This window comes from Jaculus jaculus, chromosome 13 (genome assembly GCF_020740685.1).
Source record: "Jaculus jaculus isolate mJacJac1 chromosome 13, mJacJac1.mat.Y.cur, whole genome shotgun sequence".
Lineage (NCBI taxonomy): Eukaryota > Metazoa > Chordata > Mammalia > Rodentia > Dipodidae > Jaculus > Jaculus jaculus.
The window spans coordinates 45,201,873-45,221,243 of NC_059114.1; the positions used below are offsets into that span (position 1 = coordinate 45,201,873).

Sequence of the window (19,371 nt, forward strand, 5' to 3'; positions counted from 1 at the left end):
TGGGAGATAGGAAAGTTCAGGAAGCTGAGGTTGTACTGGAACTGCTCACCTGGTCCTGCCTCTTCCCACTATCTCCCCTTTAGATTTCTTGACTTTGCAAGAAGGCTGATGAGGTTGGAAAATCCCCTTGTTTGGTCTGTGCTCCTGCAGCTGGGTGCTGGGTGGATGTGTGGATCCACGTGGGTCCAGGTCTGCAAGCTCCTCAGTGGGATTCTGGTTTATTTACTCCTTTCTGATAGATCTTAGTCTCTTCTGTTTCTCCACTGTGGTGGATAAAAACCTATACACCTTCACTTTTTAAATAAAGAGTGTATTTTGCTGTGGTTTTGCTTAAATCCTTCCCTAGGCTGGATTGGCATGACTCATATGCAGTCATCTTATCCAGAAGACCCCCTGAAACTTTTCTAGTAACAACGTATATAGCTTTTGGGGGGGCTGGAGAGATGGCTTAGTGGTTAAGAGCTTGCCTGTGAAGCCTAAGTGCCCCAGTTCGAGGCTCGATTCTCCAGGACCCATGTTAGCCAGATGCACAAGGGGGCACACGCATCTGGAGCTCGTTTGCAGTGGCTGGAAGCCCTGGTGTGCCCATTCTCTCTCTCTCTCTGTCACTCTCAAATAAATAAATAAAAATAAAAAATATATTTATAGCTTTTGGGTGTGCCACTATCCAAAAATGTAGGTTCCCATATGGCTTATTCATAATATCTTAATTTTTTATTAGCCCTCCTCCAACCCTTCCTTTACTCAATCCCTTCACCTGACCTCACTTAGATCACTGCATCTCCAGTAATCTGTTTATCCACTGACATATATACAATACCTTCTCCTTAAGTCGTCCCCTCAACTCCTTCACATATAGCCTATTTCTAGCTTACTGACCTCTGCTAATGATTTTTACTCCAACTGACATACTAGTTTAACATTTATTGCTAGAATCCATATAAGAGAGAGAACATGCAGCATTTGACTTTCTGGGCTTGGGTGACCTCGTTTACATAATCCTTTCCAGATCCATCCATTTCCCTGTCTGAATTTGCCTGCATTTAGAGAGAGATTTACCTCTGTATTAGTCAGGGTTCTCTAGAGGAACAGAATCCTGAATCAAACCACCACAACCTCCATCAGTGTAGAGTTCTGTCAAATAAAATTAAGTACAGGCATCTATTTCCTGAGATAAGGTAGTTATATACTGTCACAAGGGGCTAGGCTCAGAGTCACAGAATTATTGTTAGCTACCATCAAAGGAATATCCCCTGCTGCAGTTTCAGAGGAGGGGAAGTTCAACATCTATTGCTTCGCTGAAAGTCCTAGGCACATTTACATTCCTTATAGATACATTGATATTTGATCTAAACGAATATAAGCTAGAAACATTATATATATGGTATTCCTTCAATAGTGACACTACCCAGCAACCAGAACCACCAGCAAGCACCAACACCAATACACAAAAAAACCCACCAGAGCTCAAAATTCCTCTGCATACCTTTGGGATTGAATTCAGATCTGCCCCAGTGACATGCCCTCCCACTCTCATACTGTAAGGCTCATGAATGACCCAAAACCACGGGTGACCACTCTGAGGCAAGAAAATAGCTATTTATTAGGGACGTAGGCTGCCGGGTTCTCTCATGGGAGGTGAGAGAGAGAACAGCCAGTGTAAGTCTAGATAGTTTGGGTTTTTATAGTTTCTTCCTTTGGGAGGAGTATACAGAGAAAACAGGACTGAAAATTTCAAGGAAGAGCAGGGACCAAATGGAGAAGCTAATTAACCAGGGGGACAGAAACCAAACAGAGAATGTAAACAATCAGAGAATGAGTTGCCATCAGAACAGGAGCCAGATTGTCTGTAAGATAAGATTGGCAGTAAATGGCCAAGTGCATTGTTAGGTCAGGGGAGTAAGGGTTAGGCAATGTAAACATCTAAACTCGCATCAATCAGGCTACTGTTGTTCTGTTCCTTCATCTTGACTCCATCTTGGGACACGTGTCCTACCTAACATTCTAGCATTTTGTTAAGGATAAGGGGCATAGTTGTCTTTATTACTGTTTCCTGCTGTGAGGGGGTGTGGTCAGGTGTTTCAGGGGATGCTGGTGTCAGCAGCTGGCAAGTCCCCTCAGAGCAGGTGATGGGGAGTCAAGTCTGAGGATGCTAACAGTTGGTACTGAGTGTTAATAACAGTTGGTTGAATGAGTGATGTGTGAGATTATATGCTTGGCTTTTGATGTATTTCCAAAGATGGGAGGCTATCAAGAGTAAAAGAAATATCCCCATTAATGGCCCAAGTAATGGTAGTAGCCAAGGCCAAATAGTTCTAAAGATACCCCATCGTCCTAAGGACAGTAGGACACCAAGATAGAGTCTATCAGCCAGAGTTTGGAGCATTTTGTCTCTAATTCTACTTTACCTGATTGGTTTATATAATAGCAACATTTCTAGTTTAGGAAGACAGGTTCCTCCCTTTTTAGCTATGATGAGGTTGAGGGATTGACAGTTCTGAAGGACTACTAATGCCAATGAGGTGAGCTGCTGCTGCAGCAGGTGAAGGGCCACAACAGAGTCCTTAATGGCTGTACTCAATTCTGTGAAAATCTGTTGATAAGAGATTAGGCTGTGTCCCAGTCCCACTGCAGCCAGATTTGCAGATGCTATAGAGGAGGCAAGGCTTATTCCTAGGTAAATTAATTGTTCTCCTAATGTAGTAGTTTGGGTGTTGTAGTAGAAAGTAGGATAGTTCACCCTTTGTATAGAGGTTGAAGTTAGGTAGCAAGGTGACATGGACATGGTGACCTGCATGTTTTATGGGGGAGATGCAAGTGTACAGAGCAGAATCACACTAGAAATAAATTCCTACTGGCAGGGTGTGACTGTTAGAGATAGAGATGTTTTTTAATATCCCTGGCCAGCACTTGGAAGTGTCCTTATGCCAGCAGTCAAGACAGCCTGAAAGAAAAAGAACAGAAAAAGAAGAAATAGGTTCCCAGGGACAAATGGAGCCTAAAATGGAGGTGACATTGAATAGAAGTTTTGCAGTAATAAAAGGCTGTTGAAGACAGATACAAAGAAAACAGGCAGTATGGCTTGTTGAATTGACATAGTTGAGCAGGGAGAGTGAGAAATTTAGGATAGCCAAGGTGTGGTGGAAAGGAAAGGTCATAGAAGTTATGTTGAAGATCATGAGCCTGCTGTATAACTCAGATCACATGTATGATGGAATTTTGGGTTGTCATTGGCACTGTTTGGAGTGACCTGAAAATCTTTCCCCCCCCCCCACAGAAGGCTTTGTCAAATGTGTAAACTGTGTAGACCACTCCTTCCATTCTATCTGCCCATTTCTGGTTCCAAGGATCATTAATTGTAAAAGTAACATTTCTCCCTCATTGATTTGAGTTGTCATGGAGTGATGTCATAGCATGGCCTAGTATAATGATATATACAACTCCATTGGGGACACCCTCCTCATTGGGTGCTTTTCCTGCAGTCATGGTTAATCTGGTCCTAAATCAGGTAAAGAAAGTTAGGCCATGATGGGTTGAGGTTACAGGAATTAAAAACACAACCAGGACAGTGGAAGCATCAGAGAATAAGAAGGAAAGGGAGATGGGTGCTGTGCATCCTAAGATAGGGCAAAAGATAGATATAAGGAGTTTGTCATCTTTGTCTGCAGTTAAGATGTCAAAACACCAAGCACAAGGTGGGGACGAACAATTGGAGGCCAGGGAGAAAGAATACATCAGAAGAAAAACTAGGGCTGGAGAGGTTGCTTAGTGGTTAAAGCATTTGTCTGCAAAGCCTAAGGGCCCAGGTTCAATTCCCCAGGATCCACATAAGACAGAGGCACAAGGTAATGCATGCATCTGGAGTTCACTAACAGAACCCAGAGGCCCTGGAATGCCCATTTTCTCCCTCCTTCTCCCTCTCTCTCCCCCTCTCCCCTCCCTTCTTTCTTTCTCTCTCAAATAAAAAAAATAAGATAAAGGGAAAAAGGTACTTAATAGGTTGGTATTGTATATATGTAAGTAGAATGATTGAGATGGGGGGGTGATATGATGGAGAATGGAATTTCAAAGGGGAAAGTGTTGGGGGGAGGGAGGGCATTACCATGGGATATTTTTTATAATCATGGAAAATGTTAATAAAAATTGAGGGGAAAAAATCTAAAAAAAAAATAAGATAAACTAGACAAGGAGTTATTAGTGCCCCTATGGGAAATATTCTGGTATGGTAGGGAGTGTGGGGATATGGGAGATTTTGAGTTTAAGGGGACAAGTCAAAGTAGAGGAGTACTTATTCACTATTGGGCTGGAGTCAGGCAGTGGCATTCTGACCCATTTGAGTTGGAATAGATGGATCCAGTTGGTGATGCCTTGGAGCTTCGCTCTTGTAGGGGTGGTAAGAATCGCCAAGTGGGGCCCAGTCCAGTGAGGCATGAGGCTCTGAGGGCAAGATTGCTTCAGATATATCTGATCACTGGGGTTAAGAGAAAGAGGAAGAGGGGGGGGGGAGAAATGGGTTCTTTTGATGGCTGAGGTAGAAGACAGTCAGCATGTTCTTGGAAAAGATATTGAACAAGAGTGAATGCTGTAAGTACTCATGGAGAGGAGTGTCCGTTAGGGTAGGAAGGTTTCCCTGGAGGAAAGAGCAGCCATAAATGAGTTCAAAGTGGCTGAGAAAAGAGGGAGCTTGTGGGATAGATCTGGTTTATATAAGGGCAAGTGGGAGGAGGTGCTAAGGCGGATGGAGCCCAGAAGTTTTGGTGGTTTGATTCAGGTGTCCCCCATAAACTTGGGTGTTCTGAATGCTAGGTTCCCAGCTGATGGAGATTTGGGAATTAAGGCTGCCTGGAGGGAGACTGTTGTTGGGGGTGGGCTTATGGGTATTATAGCCAGTTTCCCCTTGCCAGTTGTGATAGTTAAATTGTTGTCAACTTGATCTGTTTAGTAATCCACAGAAATCCCTTTCAAGTGACTGGGAAGGATTAACTGAAGGAGGAAGTCCTTCCCCCAGAGCGGGTGGCTCCTCTCAGATAGGAACTTTATATATGGAAGCTCTGGGTGAAAAGAGCCTCTTCCTTCCACTTGGCTGCCAGAGCTGCTTACTGCCTTCCAGTGTAGATTGAAGACCAGCACAGACTGATGACCAGCATCAACTAAAGACCCACGTGGATCAAAACCCAGTGGTTCCTCGGGAAGCCTCTAGGCCTTCAATGCCACATTGGGACTGCTGAGGCATCTGCCCATGTGGACTGAGCAGCTACCAGATGCTCAAGCCTACAACTGCTGTTGGACTACCACAAGATAATCTAATAAATTCCCTTTTTAATATAATTCATTCTAGCAGTTCTATTCCTCTAGAGAACCCTGACTAAGACTGATTTTGGTACTAGAAATGGTTCTAGAGAAACAGAATTGTAAGGATGGATTTCTATAGTGGGCTTGGTGCTATCCGGGCTTGGCTTTCCAACTTCAGTGCTACTAAAGGCCCTACTGGCAATAAGGACAGTGCTTTTACTGGAAATAAGGAGGGCACTAAAAATCCATGGTATGAACTATTTAAAGAACTCCATGAGATATGTATTTGGTGACTCTGAGTCATGTCTTATGAAGAGCAAGGAGTTAGTCACTCTGTACTTAAACATTTGAATATTTGTGGAAAAGTAAGACAAATGATGTGGCTGGTTGGTTGCTTTTAGCATCTCTGGACAAACTAGTGATGGAACAGCAGAAGCTCAAAAAGGAAAATTCCAAGCTTAAGACCCACATACATGACCTCAAGGTTTCTAAGGGTGCCCTGAAGGAGAGTCTCCTCTCTAGCCAGAACAGGGCTCAGATTGCAGAAAACCAAACCCAAGCTCTCATTGTGAGATTGGCTAACTTGCAATATAAACTCAAGTCCCAGCCTCACTAGCTACCAGAAGTTAAGGTGAGGGCACTAATTGAAAAAGAGTGGGATCCTGTGACTTGGGTCGGTGATGTGTGGGAAGACCCTGAAGAACCTGAGGACATTGAAGTGTCAGATTCTGAAAAGTTGTTTTGGATGAAAATATGACCTCCCCTCCCTTAGCAGCAGTTGTATCCCCACCTCCCCACCCTTGCCTGAGGGAATTAATCCCTCTTTGTCTGAGGAATTATCAGGAGGTGCTTCTCAGTTCCCACCCATCTTTGCCTCTAGGCCTATAACCAGACCTAAGGGTAGGCAGGCCCCTAAAGGTGAGATAGAAAGTGTGACACAAGAGGAGGTGAGGTATACCCCTAAAGACTTCAGGGGTTTTCTAACTTGTACAGGCAAAAGCATGGGGAATATGTGTGGGATGATGGAGGAAGGAACATAAGATTAGGTCAGGCTGAATTTACTTAAATGGGCCCATTGATCAGAGATTTTAGATTTAACACTACAGTTCATGCAGTTGGAAGAGATGCCAAGAGTTTATTTGATTGGTTGGCTGAAGTATGGATCCAAAGATTGCCTACTGTGAATGAGCTTGAGCTGCCTGATATTCCTTGGCTAAAGTTGATGAAAGGACTAAAAAGCTCAGAGAACTTGGAATGCTGGTGTGGATTTGCCATGTAAATTCATCTTTTCCCCCACAATGGGAGCATCCAGAAGATGCAGCCTTCAGTAAGACTAAGAAACAGATTGGTGAGGGGAACAGCAGCATACTTAAAGTGCTTGTGGTGGTTTGAATAGATGGCCCACAATATATTCAGTGTTTTATTAGTTTGTAGTTTGCATCTGCAGCCACCTGGCTGGAGGCGGTTTCACTGAGCATATCTTAAGGTATGGTGGTAGGTTAAAGATTTCAACCTAAAGATATGCAAAGTGTGCCTACCTGGAGTTCCTGATGTATGCTGTGTGGCTTTTGGCTTTTTGGCTTGTGCTTCTCTGTCTATGTTTGGTCGTATGAAAGCAGGCAGCTTCTTCTGCCATTATGGAACTTCCCCTGGATCTGAAAGCCTCAATAAATCCCTTTCTGCATAACTGTGCCTGGTCTAGAAGTTCAGCTCAGCGAACCTGAAGCTGTCTGCTACAGTGCCTAATCATTGAACTTTTGTATAAAGAAGACATCACAGTGGGAGCTGCAGTTGCTGCATTAGGTGACTTAGATGCAATGGGTCGAACTGGATCTCAGGGTAACAAGGGCCAGGTGGCAGCGCTGAATTGCCAAAGGTGAGGAAAACATGTTTTTCATAATAGACAGAGTAAGCAAAGTTATGCACATAAAGGTAAGACTCTTAAGGACCTTTGGCACTAGCTGATTAATCATAGTGTTCCCATGAGGTCAAATAGGTAAGAAGCCTACTGAGTTCTTGCTTGATATGTATAAGCAGAAAAGTTCCAGAGCAAAGGAACATAAAGCCACTTTGAATTATTGCAACAGAGAATCAAAGCCTCTTAATCAATTTCCAGACTTGAGCCAGTTTACAGATCCAGAGCCCATTGATTGAAGGGGTGGCCAGGTCCCCTTGAGGAAGGACTCTTCTACAACCTACAAAAGTTTCAGTATTAAGCTTACTCCTATCCTTACTCAGAAGTACCTGCTGCCTTTTGCTAGGGTACTGTGCACTGCGGACCTGTTCAGAAGACAGACAGATCCTAGAAAATGACAGTGGATTATCAGAAATTTAATCAGGTGGGGACTCCAATTGCAGCTGCTGTACCACATGTGGTTTCTTTATTTGAGCAGATTAACACATCTCTGAGTAACTCGTATGCAGCTATTGATCTTATGAATGCTTTCTCTTTTTAAAATTTTTTTATTAATTAATTAATTTATTTGAAAGTGGCAGACAGAGAGAGAGAGAGAGAGAGAGAGAGAGAGAGAGAGAGAGAGAGAGAGAATGGGCGCACCAAGGCCTCCAGCCACTGCAAACAAACTCCAGACGCATGAGCCCCCTTGTGCATCTGGCTAACGTGGGTCCAGGGGAGTCAAGCCTTGAACCAGGGTCCTTAGGCTTCACAGGCAAGTGCTTAACTGCTAAGCCATCTCTCCAGCCCTTTAAATTTTTTTTTTTGACAACTTCCATAACTGTAAATGATATCCCATGGTAATTTCCTCCCTTCCCCCACTTTCCCTTTGAAACTCCACTCTCCATCATATCCCTTCCCCTTCTCAATCAGTCTCTCTTTTATTTTGATGTCATCATCTTTTCCTCCTATTATGATGGTCTTGTGTAGGTAGTATCAGGCACTGTGAAGTCATGGATATCCAGGTCATTTTGTGTCAGGAGGAGCACATTGTAAGGAGTCCTACCCTTCCTTTGGCTCTTACATTCTTTCTGCCACCTCTTCCACAATGGACCCTGAGCCTTGGAAGGTGTGATAAAGATATTTAGGTGCTGAGCACTCCTCTGTCACTTCTTCTCAGCACCATGGTGCCTTCTGAGTCATCCCAAGGTCACTGCCATCTGAAAAGAAAACCTTCTCTAACCAAAAGTGAGAGTAGCATTAATATATGGGTATGAACATTAAGAGAAGTGCTTACTGGGTAGTTTGGTGAACATAGTATATACATTTATCCAGACAGCAGCAGACGTTACACCCCTAGGGCTCATAACTACCCCTGTTTTAAGTTTTCAGTGTCAGGAATGTATTCCCTCCCATTGAGCAGGTCTCCAGTCCAATTAGAGAGATGTTGGTTTCTCCCATAACAGAGGGGCCACGATTGAACCTGTTGGCTCATTTGGCCTGGCTGGCCAAATATAAGGCTTGCAGTGTCCACTGTGGAGTATATTCACTGGTGATTTCTCTCTCTCCCATTGAACTGCATGCAGCATGGCTTTTTACAGATTTCTGTCAGCTGGTCTACATAGAGCGGGTTTTCAGCTCAGTTCCAGCAGGATTTCTTAGTGACCTTGCAGCCCAAATATGTAGTCTTCAGCAATGGGGTCTTACCATCTATTCCTGGTGGGAAACCAAGGGCCTCAACAATGGCCTGTAATGTTTGGGGGGCATCAGGGATCTCCCTGACCATCAACTCACTGGAAGGTATCCCATCCCTAGCACTGAAAAAGTTCTAGTAACAATCTATGCCTCCTGAGTGTGTGAATGCTTTCTTCTCCATACCTGTCTATAAGAACCACCAGAAGCAATTTGTCTTCAGCTGGCAAGGTCGGCAATACACCTTTACAGTTTTACCTTAAGGTTATATTAACTCTCCAGCCCTATGTCATAGCTTAGTTGGCAAGGATCATGATCACCTGTCCCTTCCACAAGGTGTCATGTTGGTCCATTATATCAATGATATTTTTCTCATTGGATCAAATGAGCAGAAGGTGGCAGCCACTCTGGAGTTGCTGGTACAGCATATGCACATTAAGGAATGAGAAATAAATCAATCCAAAATTCAAGGACTTTACACTTCAGTGAAATTTCTAGGAGTTCAGTGGTATGTGGCATGCAGGGATATTCCTTCTAAGGTGAAGGATAAATTGTTGCATCTGGCCACTCCTATCACTAAGAAAGAAGCACAACATCTAGTAAGCCTATTTGGATTCTGGAGACAGCACATTCCTTATTTTGGTGTCTTATTCAGCCCCATATACCAAGTGGCTCAGAAACCTACTAGTTTTCAGTGGGGCCCAAAACAAGAGAAGGCTCTTCAACAAGTCCAGGCTGCTGGGCAGACTGCTCTGCCCCTTGGGCCATATGATCCAGTAGATCCGATGGTACTTCAGGTGTTGGTGGCAGATAGAGATGCCACTTGGAGCCTTTAGCAAGCCCCTATAGGTGAATCACAGCATAGGCCCTTCAAATTCTGGATCGAGGCCCTGCCATCATCTGCATACAATTATTTTCCCTTTGACAGACAGTCTTTGGCCTACTATTGGGCCTTAGAGGAAACTGAACTTTTGACAATGAGCCATCAAGTTACTATGTGACCTGAGCTGGCCATTATGAGCTGGGTGTTATCTGACCCACCAGGCCATAAAGTTGGACATGCACAGCAACAGTTCATCAAGTGGAAGTGGTGTATACATGATCAGGCTCAAGCAGACCCTGAAGGTATGAGTAAGTTACATGAGGAAGTTGCCTTTCTGAGTGTACATGGGATAGTTATACCATGTTAAGTGGAATTATGAGCTTGTTACTGTTTTCATTTGGAAATTAAGTATGATGTAAGGAGATATAGTTTGGTGTCAAGTTTACAAGGGGTAGACTTGTGATGATTTAAGGTGTTGTCAACTTGAACTGCTTAGTAATCCACAGAAATCCCTTTGGGGTGGGTGTGAATTGCTTCCAGGAAGGATTAACTGAAGAAGGAAGTCCTTCCCCTGTAGTGAGCCCTTCCCCATTTGCAGGTGGCTCCTCTCAGATGGGAACTTTATATAAGGAAACGCTGGGTGAAAAGAGCCTCTTCCTTCCTTCCACTTGGCTGCCAGAGCTGCTTGCTTCCTTCCAGTTTGGATTGAAGACCAGAACAGACTGAACACCAGCATCAACTGAAAACCCATGTGGATTGAAAACCAGGAGCTCCTCAGGAAGCCTACAGGCCTTCAGTGCCAGATTGGGACTGCTGAGGCATCTGGCCACATGGACTGAGAAGCTACTGGATTTCTTGATTCTCAAGCCTGCAACTGCTATTGGACTACTATAAGCTGATCCAATAAATTCCCTTTTTAGTATAATTCATTCTAGCAGTTCTGTTCTTCTAGAGAACCCTTACTAATACACCAGTGTTTGGCACATTCTCCTGTTGCTATTGTGCATCTGATGTTGGCCATGAAGTGATGTCCACCCTCTGCTCATGCCATCATTTTCCCCTGCCATCATGGGGCTTCCTCTCTAGTCTGTCAGCCAAAATAAATCCTTTGTCCCACAAGCTTCTCTTGGTCAAGTGATTTCTGCTAGCAATGTGAACCTGACTGCAACAATAAAGTTGATACTGAGAGTGGTGCCATTACTGCTTGAAACCTTGCTGTGCATCTTTGGCCTTTTGGAGCTGATTTTCAAGAGAAATGTAGAAGGATTGAAATGTTGGCCTAAGAGACACCTTGCAGTTTTATAAGTACAGCTTGATGAACTATTCTGGTCAGAATTAAAATACCTGAATGTACTAAGAATTATGGACTGTGAGGTTTGGCTTGTGAGGATAAGAAAGAGCTTTGCCTGTACTGGGCTAGAAGCAGTTTGTGGGAGAGGTTTGCTGTTATGCCTGTGTCCTGAGAAGTTGTGCAGGGTTGTTTTTGTGGAAACATACTGCTATGAGCAGAGGGATATGGCACAGAAAAAAATGAAACCTTTGAGCCAAAACTTCCACCTGTTCAGCAGCAATTGTATGAGAGATTACAGCCATTGAGACTGGGCCAGCTGACCTGCATTGAGACAACAGAAAGAAGTCTTTTGAAGGGGCCTGAATGCTGAAGGAGTATCCTGTTCTTCTGTCTGCTTTGTTCTGCCTGGATTAACAAATTGGCACCCCATCTGGTATTATGGATTACAGAAATGCAGGAAAGAGGGGGTCATTGAATTTGCAACATGGTCTTGTGTTTTGAAAAATGCCATGGGCAGTATGATGCAAGTTCTCTGGATGCCTGCATGGGGACTCAGTGGAGCCATGAGAATGGACCATGGGTTGCCAGGACCATGAGATGGCTGCTAAGGAGAGCTGCCAGCCCCGAATGAAGTTTCCCAGGACTGTGAGTAGCTTAGCTGGAGGGGTGGAATTGGAATGTCAGAGATTTGTTGCTGGTTAATGGTTAGAATTATTGGACTTGGAGATTTGTCACTGGCTAGAGTTGTTGGGGATCATCAGGCAGGTGGTAGAGGTCTCCCAAGAGTAACCAGCCCTGTGGGCCCAGGACAGAACCCTGTCTGTGAGAGTCTGATATTGTTCAGGAATATAAGAAGGGGTAAAGGAGGCTGAGGCAAGAAAAAGAGCTGAGGGACTTCCAGTCGAGATGGCATGTTCCTAACCATGCATCGCCTCAAAGGAAAGGAAAGGCAAGATCTTTGAGGTTCCTTGGGGTTTTTATGGTTTTGCAGGTCCTAGTAGTCCTCCAATGGGAGGGCATGGAGGAGCAAAGTAGGGAATCTGCTGATTCCCTCACTTTCAGGTAGGCCACCAGTCCCACAATGCCCTCAAGCAGCCATCCCAGATGTTGTCCTAGCCACACAACACCAGGTTCCTCCTGTAACTGCAGGCTAAGAGGATCCAGGTCAGCAGGCTAGCATCCCCCCTCCCTAGGCTTTCCTGCCACCAGAGGCCTCCACGCACGATGCCATCTCACCCACTGCCCCTCTGTGTGTGGACCCAGACCAACAGACTAGCATTGCCCTTCCCTCCCCCCTTCTGTTTTCCTGCCATGAAGGACCTCCACACGTGACCACCATCCCACACATCTCATTAACCAGGTCCTACTGCACTTCCTGCAGGCTACTAGGAACCAAGCCAGCAGCCTATTGTTCATCCCTCCCTTCCCCTTCCTAGTACCCCACCATGATCACTGCTCATCCCACCCCTGTGTATCACCCTGACCCACAGCAGTCCCATTTCCCCACCCCACCTTGTCACAGGACCTTGGAGTCCTATACACCCCCTGCTACATGGTCCCAACAGACCCTGAAGTCCCATCCCCTCACCCTCAGCATCACAGAACCACCATGCAATCCCATCCTACCCCATCCCACAGCCTAGCCACACCAGTCTGCTTTGTCCCATTCCCTCCTACCCCCAGTCCCCTCAGACCACCTGACCACACAGTCCCATACCCCAAACCACTAACTAATAAATCCCTTCATCAGGTCTTCAGGTCCCCACCAGAGCCTCATGGGCTCTGCCACTCTAAGCAGACAGGCCCCATTGCCATCAGAAGCCTAATCAAAGCAAACATAAATGGGAATAGTTACTAAAGACACTTGAAGGATAAACTACAGCTTCCTCCTAAATTAAATAAAATTCCTACACTGTGATGGGTAGACCACAGCACAAAATGAATAACATGAAAAATCAAATGCAAGTAAATCCAACAAGATTGCCCAGTCCCACAATGGATGTCTCTAATCAAAATATAGAAGAGACAATAGGCTCAGAATCCCAAAATGAAGATACAAGCTATGCAACCCTGGCCAAGCAATTAGCAGATCTTGCAGAAAATCAACAAAAATCCAATAGTTGTATGAATGCTGTCTGTAGCAGACAGCCTCGGGTTTGCTGAGATGAACTTCCAGACCAGGCACAGTTATGGAGGAAGGGATATTTATTGAAGCTTACAAATCCAGAGAAAGCTCCATAATGGCAGAAGTTGGCCTGCTTTCACAGGACCAAACAGAGAGAAAAGCACAAGCCAAAAAAAAGTCAAAAAGCCACACAGCACAGCACACTTCAGGAACTCCAGCTAAGCATAATTTACATATCTTTAGATTGAAATCTCAAACCCACTACCACGCCTTAAGATCCACCCAGTGACACTGCCTCCAGCCAGGTGGCTGCAGATACAAACTACAAATTAATAAAACATTGAATATATTGGGGGCCATCTATTCAAAATACCACACTATCCTTGCTAGATTAGACAGATTAGACCTAATATAAAAGAACCAGGAAGGGTCCCAAAGACAGTTAAATGATCTGAAGGAGCCTATAAGGTGAAAGAACTGTGAGCTTTTCACCAAAGGTGAGTTTTTGTGCTTCCTGGACCAAGAGTGCTGCTGAAGCTAAGACACATAGGCAAGGCTGCCAGCTGTATTAATCAGGGTTCTCTAGAGTAACAAAACTGATAAGATAAATTATACTAAAAATGCAGTCCACTAGGCCAAATGAGCCACCAGGTACAATAGTGGCACATCTGTCATGATGGAAACCAACTGCCTTCTAATTGGACTGGAGGCCTGCTCCATGGGAGGAAATACATCCCTGATACTGAAAACTTAAAACAGGGTTAGTTATGAGCTCTAGGGGTGTAACGCCCACTGCTGTCTGGCTAAATATATATACTATGCTCACCAAACTGCTCAGGAAGCACTTCTCTTAATGTTCATACCCTTATATCAATGCTACTTTCACTTTTGGTAGTGACCCTTCTCTTTTCAGATGGCAGTGACCTTGGGATGACTCAGAAGGCACCATGGTGCTGGAAAGAAGTGACAGGAGTGCTCAGTACTGAAATATCTCTATCACACCTTCCAAGACTCAGAGTCTATTGTGGAAGAGGTGGCATAAAGAATGTAAGAGCCAGTCTGCAGTCCTCTACCCCTGTGTGGTGTACGACTGTGGGCCCCAGCGTGCTTGGAATAAAAATCCTCTTGCTGTTTGCATCAAGACCGTTTCTCGCTGACCCATGAGGGCTACAGACCTGGGAGTCTCACATAGACAGACACATCGTGGGACACAAAGAATAGGCTCTTTACTCTCAGTTGTTCTCAAGAGCAAAGAGGCTTTTCAACCAAATCCCTTCCATTGTCTCCAGGCCCATGACGGTCACGTGACCCTCTCTAAAGTGATCTTCGGAATGGGGAGGGGCGTCCCCAGCGGGGACAGCCAATCAGAAGTCTCCTGTAGAACCAGGCCAGGTCACATGTCCCCACCACTCCTGCCAGCAACTAACAGAGGCCTGAACTCGCCAGCAGTTGTGCCAGGAAAGCGCACGCGCTGGCTGTGTGTGCTTATTGGTGAAATCTCCAGAAAAAAAGAAGACAAAGAAATCAACTAGAAATAGCTGCTTTAAACACCTGGCGCACTTCTCCTCCCCGCGGCTGGCAGTCCTACCTGGAGTCTGTCCTGTGCCAGGGATCATGTGATGAGAAGGGTCATGGAGGGGATCAGATGAAGCATAACCCTAAAATATTTGGCTCTGCTTGTAACTCCCAGTACAGAAATTGGTCCCAACCTATATTGAAAAGTTTATTGAAAAGACCTATGAAGCCCTCAAAACAAGTCTGGCTTCTTTCTATCCACCTGAAGTAAAAAAGTGAGTAAGTCCCTGTTGCTGCCAACACAGATGAAGGAGAGACCTGGCTGGATCTGGGAGGAAGCCATTTCCCAGATGCTTAGCCTCTATAGTGCTGGAAAGTGCTACATGAGCTGCTGGAGAATATGGACAACATGATTGTGAGCAAGCAGGGGGCACTGCTATATAAAGGCACCCGGCCTGAGAAGATGTGCACAGCTGTGCAGTGGGGGAACCAAGCCCAGGTGTGGAACCAATGGCTTTCTGATTGCCTAAGAGATCCACTCCGTGGACAGGAACACATAGCTGGAACTGGGATCTGAGTCAGAATCCTATGGGACCAAGATTATGGATACCAAGCAGAATTTTCCATAAGTTTTTTACCAAATCAGGAGCTAAACCCATCAAAATCTCACCAAATTAACAATGTTTAACCCATTTTACTTATGCTGATCTCACTCTCCATTGGAGTATCTACTCTTCTTTCTCAGAAGGCAGTGAGAACAGCGGCAAACCAAACTCAGTCAACAACACAAGACAGCTGACTCCCTGGCAGGAGATGCATCACCCCTCACACATCAGCCAGGGCCCAGATGGAACCACAGAGGAATTAACAGGATGAGCAAGAGTGCTGCTTCCATGTGAGCCTGACCCCCTGTGTCAGGGGAGTGGAGACAGATCCTGATGATACTCTGAATGTACAAAGACAGAAAGCCAGAAGCTCCTGAGAGCTCAACACTAAAGTAGACTTAACACACCACCAGAGCTCAGGGAATGTTGCAGAACAGTGGGAAGAAAGACTAAGCCACAGGGTGGGAGAGAAGATCCGGCATTGTCCCCCCCCAACCCAGTGACTGCCTGCTCTCACAATTCAGCACCTATAACTCCATGGTGAGCACCAGCAATCCTGCTGAGAAGGGCACTGAGTGGAATGGGGGCAGGGAGGAGAGAAATGATGGCTCCATATAAGGCTCCTCTTAATTCTTTTTCCCTCACTGTTGTGGGAGCAGAGACGGAGAGGAGACTACAGAAGGAGGAGGAGGGCAGGTTGTAGTAAAGGTGTAATATGAAGACTGCTCAGGAGTGGTTTTTCTCCCCTTTCCTGCCACAAGCACAGGGTATACACACCTCTCTGTCCTTACTTGCTTCGTGTTCCAATTGTGCCCTGGCACTCACCCTGGGAATACGTGATTTCTTTTAGGTTAGTCCTGGTGTGGCCTGACACAGGAACATAGTTGGCTGAGGCTTTGTTGTATGCATTGCCACACCTCCCATTTCCTGCCTGGGCCTTGGGTAGAGCCTGCAGGCTTTTCTCTCACTTCTGTGAATTCTAGAATTCCAGTCTGCTCCCTTGGCCATGAGTTCCATTGGGGGATGCTACAGGCTTATCTGCTCTGCTCTTGGAGGTTTTGATGGCCTCGCTAAACTTGAGAATAGTGAGGCGGGTGGGTATGCTTTGAGCAGTCAAGGTACAAAAAGAATTGGAACCTTGGGTGAGAGTGGACATGTTCAGTATAGTGGGTACACTGGATGTTCTTCACATACTGAGTTTTGACTGCTGGCCTTCCTTGGGCTGCTCATGTGTAATAAGACTGGGCTGAGATTTTATTGGCTTCAGGCACAGAGGGAAATGAGAAGGATGAGTAGGGGTGGGGAAAGACACGTTTCCAGGACGTGCTGGTGTGTCTCGGGCCTTGTCCTCAAACTCCCTGCTGGCCTGCTGCTCAAAAGAGAGCCATCATGTTGTTGAATTTTCTTTGCACAATTGAAAGACAAGTCTCCTTTGTACTTAATCCAATAAATTTCAGGGCAACCAGGATGGCAGGGTCCAGCCTCCTGCAGAATGTCTTCTCTATTTGAGGGGAAGCCTCTTGGCCTCACTGGAGCCATGGGTGGTTTATCACCTCATTTGCTGCACTCCTCTGATCCGGACGAACTTTTAGTAGGTGGTTTATCAGCTCTTTTACTTCTTCTGAAACATGATTGGGTACATTGTATTTCCCTTTGATTATCTTCTGTCTCTGTGCCTTCTGTGTAGTTGTCCTTTTCGAATGGGCAAATGCCAGTAATCATATGATATAACAGGACACCCAAAGTCCACATTTTTTTTTTGTGGCATCATAGTGTTGACCCTTGAAAAATTCTGGTGGAATATATGAGAACCCCCCACAGTACCTGGGAAATTCTCCCCTGACCTAAATATGGTGGTAATTCATCAGAGTGAAGAGACATCATAGCAAGGCTACAGATGCCAAATAAAGAGATAAAGAAAAATTTAAATAAAATATGTAACTCATAAAAGAATAAAATAAAAATTCAAAATTAAAACTCTAGCCAGAAAAAAACAAGTCCTACACCAGACGCCCCAAATAAATGAAATCAGAAAGTAAGATCAGAAGATGCAAAATAATAAACTTCAAAAGTCAAAAAGCCAAAAGAAATGAAAACTCGAAAGTAAAGACAAAAGTAAATATGTAGTTAATAAGAGAAATGAAAATAAGAAGTCGAAATAAAAATCAAAAGTATACACAAAATCACAAAAGAAACAAATTCGCACACCCACAATAACCCAAAGAAATGAAGCTGGAAAGTCAAATCCAAAGATGAAAATAAACAAATAAATAAACTTCAGAAGGCAAAAAGCCAAAAGAGATGAAAACTTGAAAGTAAAGATGAGGGCTGGAGAGATGGCTTAGCGGTTAAGCACTTGCCTGTGAAGCCTACGGACCCAGGTTCGAGGTTAGATTCCCCAGGACCCACGTTACCAGATCCACAAGGGGGCACATGTCTGGAGTTCGTTTGCAGTGGCTGGAGGCCCTAGTGGGCCCATTCTCTCTCTCTTTCTCTCTACCTGCCACTTTCTCTCTCTGTCTGTTGCTCTCAAATAAATTTAAAAAAAGAAAAAAAAAAAAAAAAGAATGTAAGAGCCAAAGGAAGGGTAGGACTCCTTACAACTTGCTTCCCCCAGACACAAAATGACCTGGATATCCATGAGCTCACAGTGCTTGACACTACCTACACAAGAAAATCATAATTGGAGGAAAAGATGATGACATCAAAATAAGAGAGACTGAGAGGGAGAGGAGATATGATGGAGAATGGAGTTTCAAAGGGGAAAGTGGGGGGAGGGAGGGTATTAACATGAAATATTTTTTATAATCATGGAAGCTGTTAATAATAAAAACATATTTTGAAGAAAAAAATATGCAAAAAAATGCAGTCCAATAGCAGTTGCAGGCCTGAGAATCAAGGGACACGGTAGCTGCTCAGTCCACATGGCTACATGCCTCAGCAGTCCCAATCCAGCACTGAAGAGTTGTAGGCTTCCTGAGAAGCCAGGTCTTCAATCCATGCTGGTCTTCAGTCCATGCTGGAAGGCATCAAGCAGTTCTGGCAGCCAAGTGGAATGAAGAAGGCTCTTTTCACCCAGAGCTTCCTTATATAAGTCCTCCTCTGAGAAAAGCCACCCATTCTGGGGGAAGGGCTCACCCTTCAGAGAATTACTTCCTCTTTCAGTTAATTCTTCCTGTAAGAAACCTCAGAGACCCACCAAAAAGAATATCTGTGTATTACTAAACAGATCAAGTTGGCAATATCTTAACCATCACACCAGCCCTGAAGAGAGGTTTTTAATTGTTTGGACAGGTAGGCCACCAGGGCAAAAGAGGGGCCTTTCATCTGTTCCAGAACTCACAGTGCCATTCCTCTCTTTTCAGTGCTATAAAGGAGAAATGCCTGTTGGAGACTGGAGAAAACTAGGGTTGGTACTGTTAAAAAGGGTGTCCTTTAGGCAAGAAAAAGCAGCATCTATCTCAGGCTGGAGATTAAAAGGTTCATGTGGGTCCCCTTTATCTTTGTCATAGAGGGATTTTTGCCAAGAGGGAAAAATTGGGAAGGCAAGTTCTGAGGGATGCAATGAAGCTAAGAAAAGATAGTATTTCTTCCTTAGAGGGAGGAGGGAGAGAGAGCAAGATGCTGTTTGTGGTCTAGGTTTAGTTGTCATCAGGTAGGTGTAAGGAGGAAACCAAGGTATTTAATTTGGGTTAGAAAGAGTTGAATCTTAGTGGGGGAAACTCTGTAACCCCTGGAGCCTAGAAAGTTGAGAAGTTTGTTCCTGTGTCATCTGGAGTCTGGAAGAAAGGGTTAGCAGAGCAGAAGGTCATCAGCATACTGTAAAAATGTGCTAGGTGACAGGTTGAGGTTTAAGAAGTCAGTAGATACAGCTTGGCCAAAGAAGTAAGGGCTGTCTTTAAACCCTTGGGGGAGGACAGTCCAGGTTAGTTGAGTTGCAGTGTAGGTTTCAAGGTCTTCCCAGATGAAAGTGAACAGATCATAGGAGTCAAGGTGGAGAGGTACAGAGAAGAAAGTATCCTTGAGGTCAAGCACTGAGAAATGAGTGGTAGAGGAAGGAATGTGGGAGAGAAGGGTGTATGGGTTAGGCACTACCGGGTGAATGCGTAGGATAGCAGCATTGACTAAGCAAAG

The 19,371-nt window shown here is 44.8% G+C and overlaps 1 protein-coding gene across 1 annotated transcript in view; it reads left to right on the forward strand.

Annotated features, from left to right (window-relative positions):
* Positions 1–3,484: 3,484 nt before the first annotated feature.
* Positions 3,485–19,371, forward strand: part of LOC123454057 (serine/threonine-protein kinase Nek2-like) — a 49,128-nt gene continuing 33,241 nt past the window's right edge. The window contains 1 exon segment of the mRNA XM_045132137.1: positions 3,485–3,508. Coding sequence (XP_044988072.1) covers positions 3,485–3,508 — 24 coding nt within the window.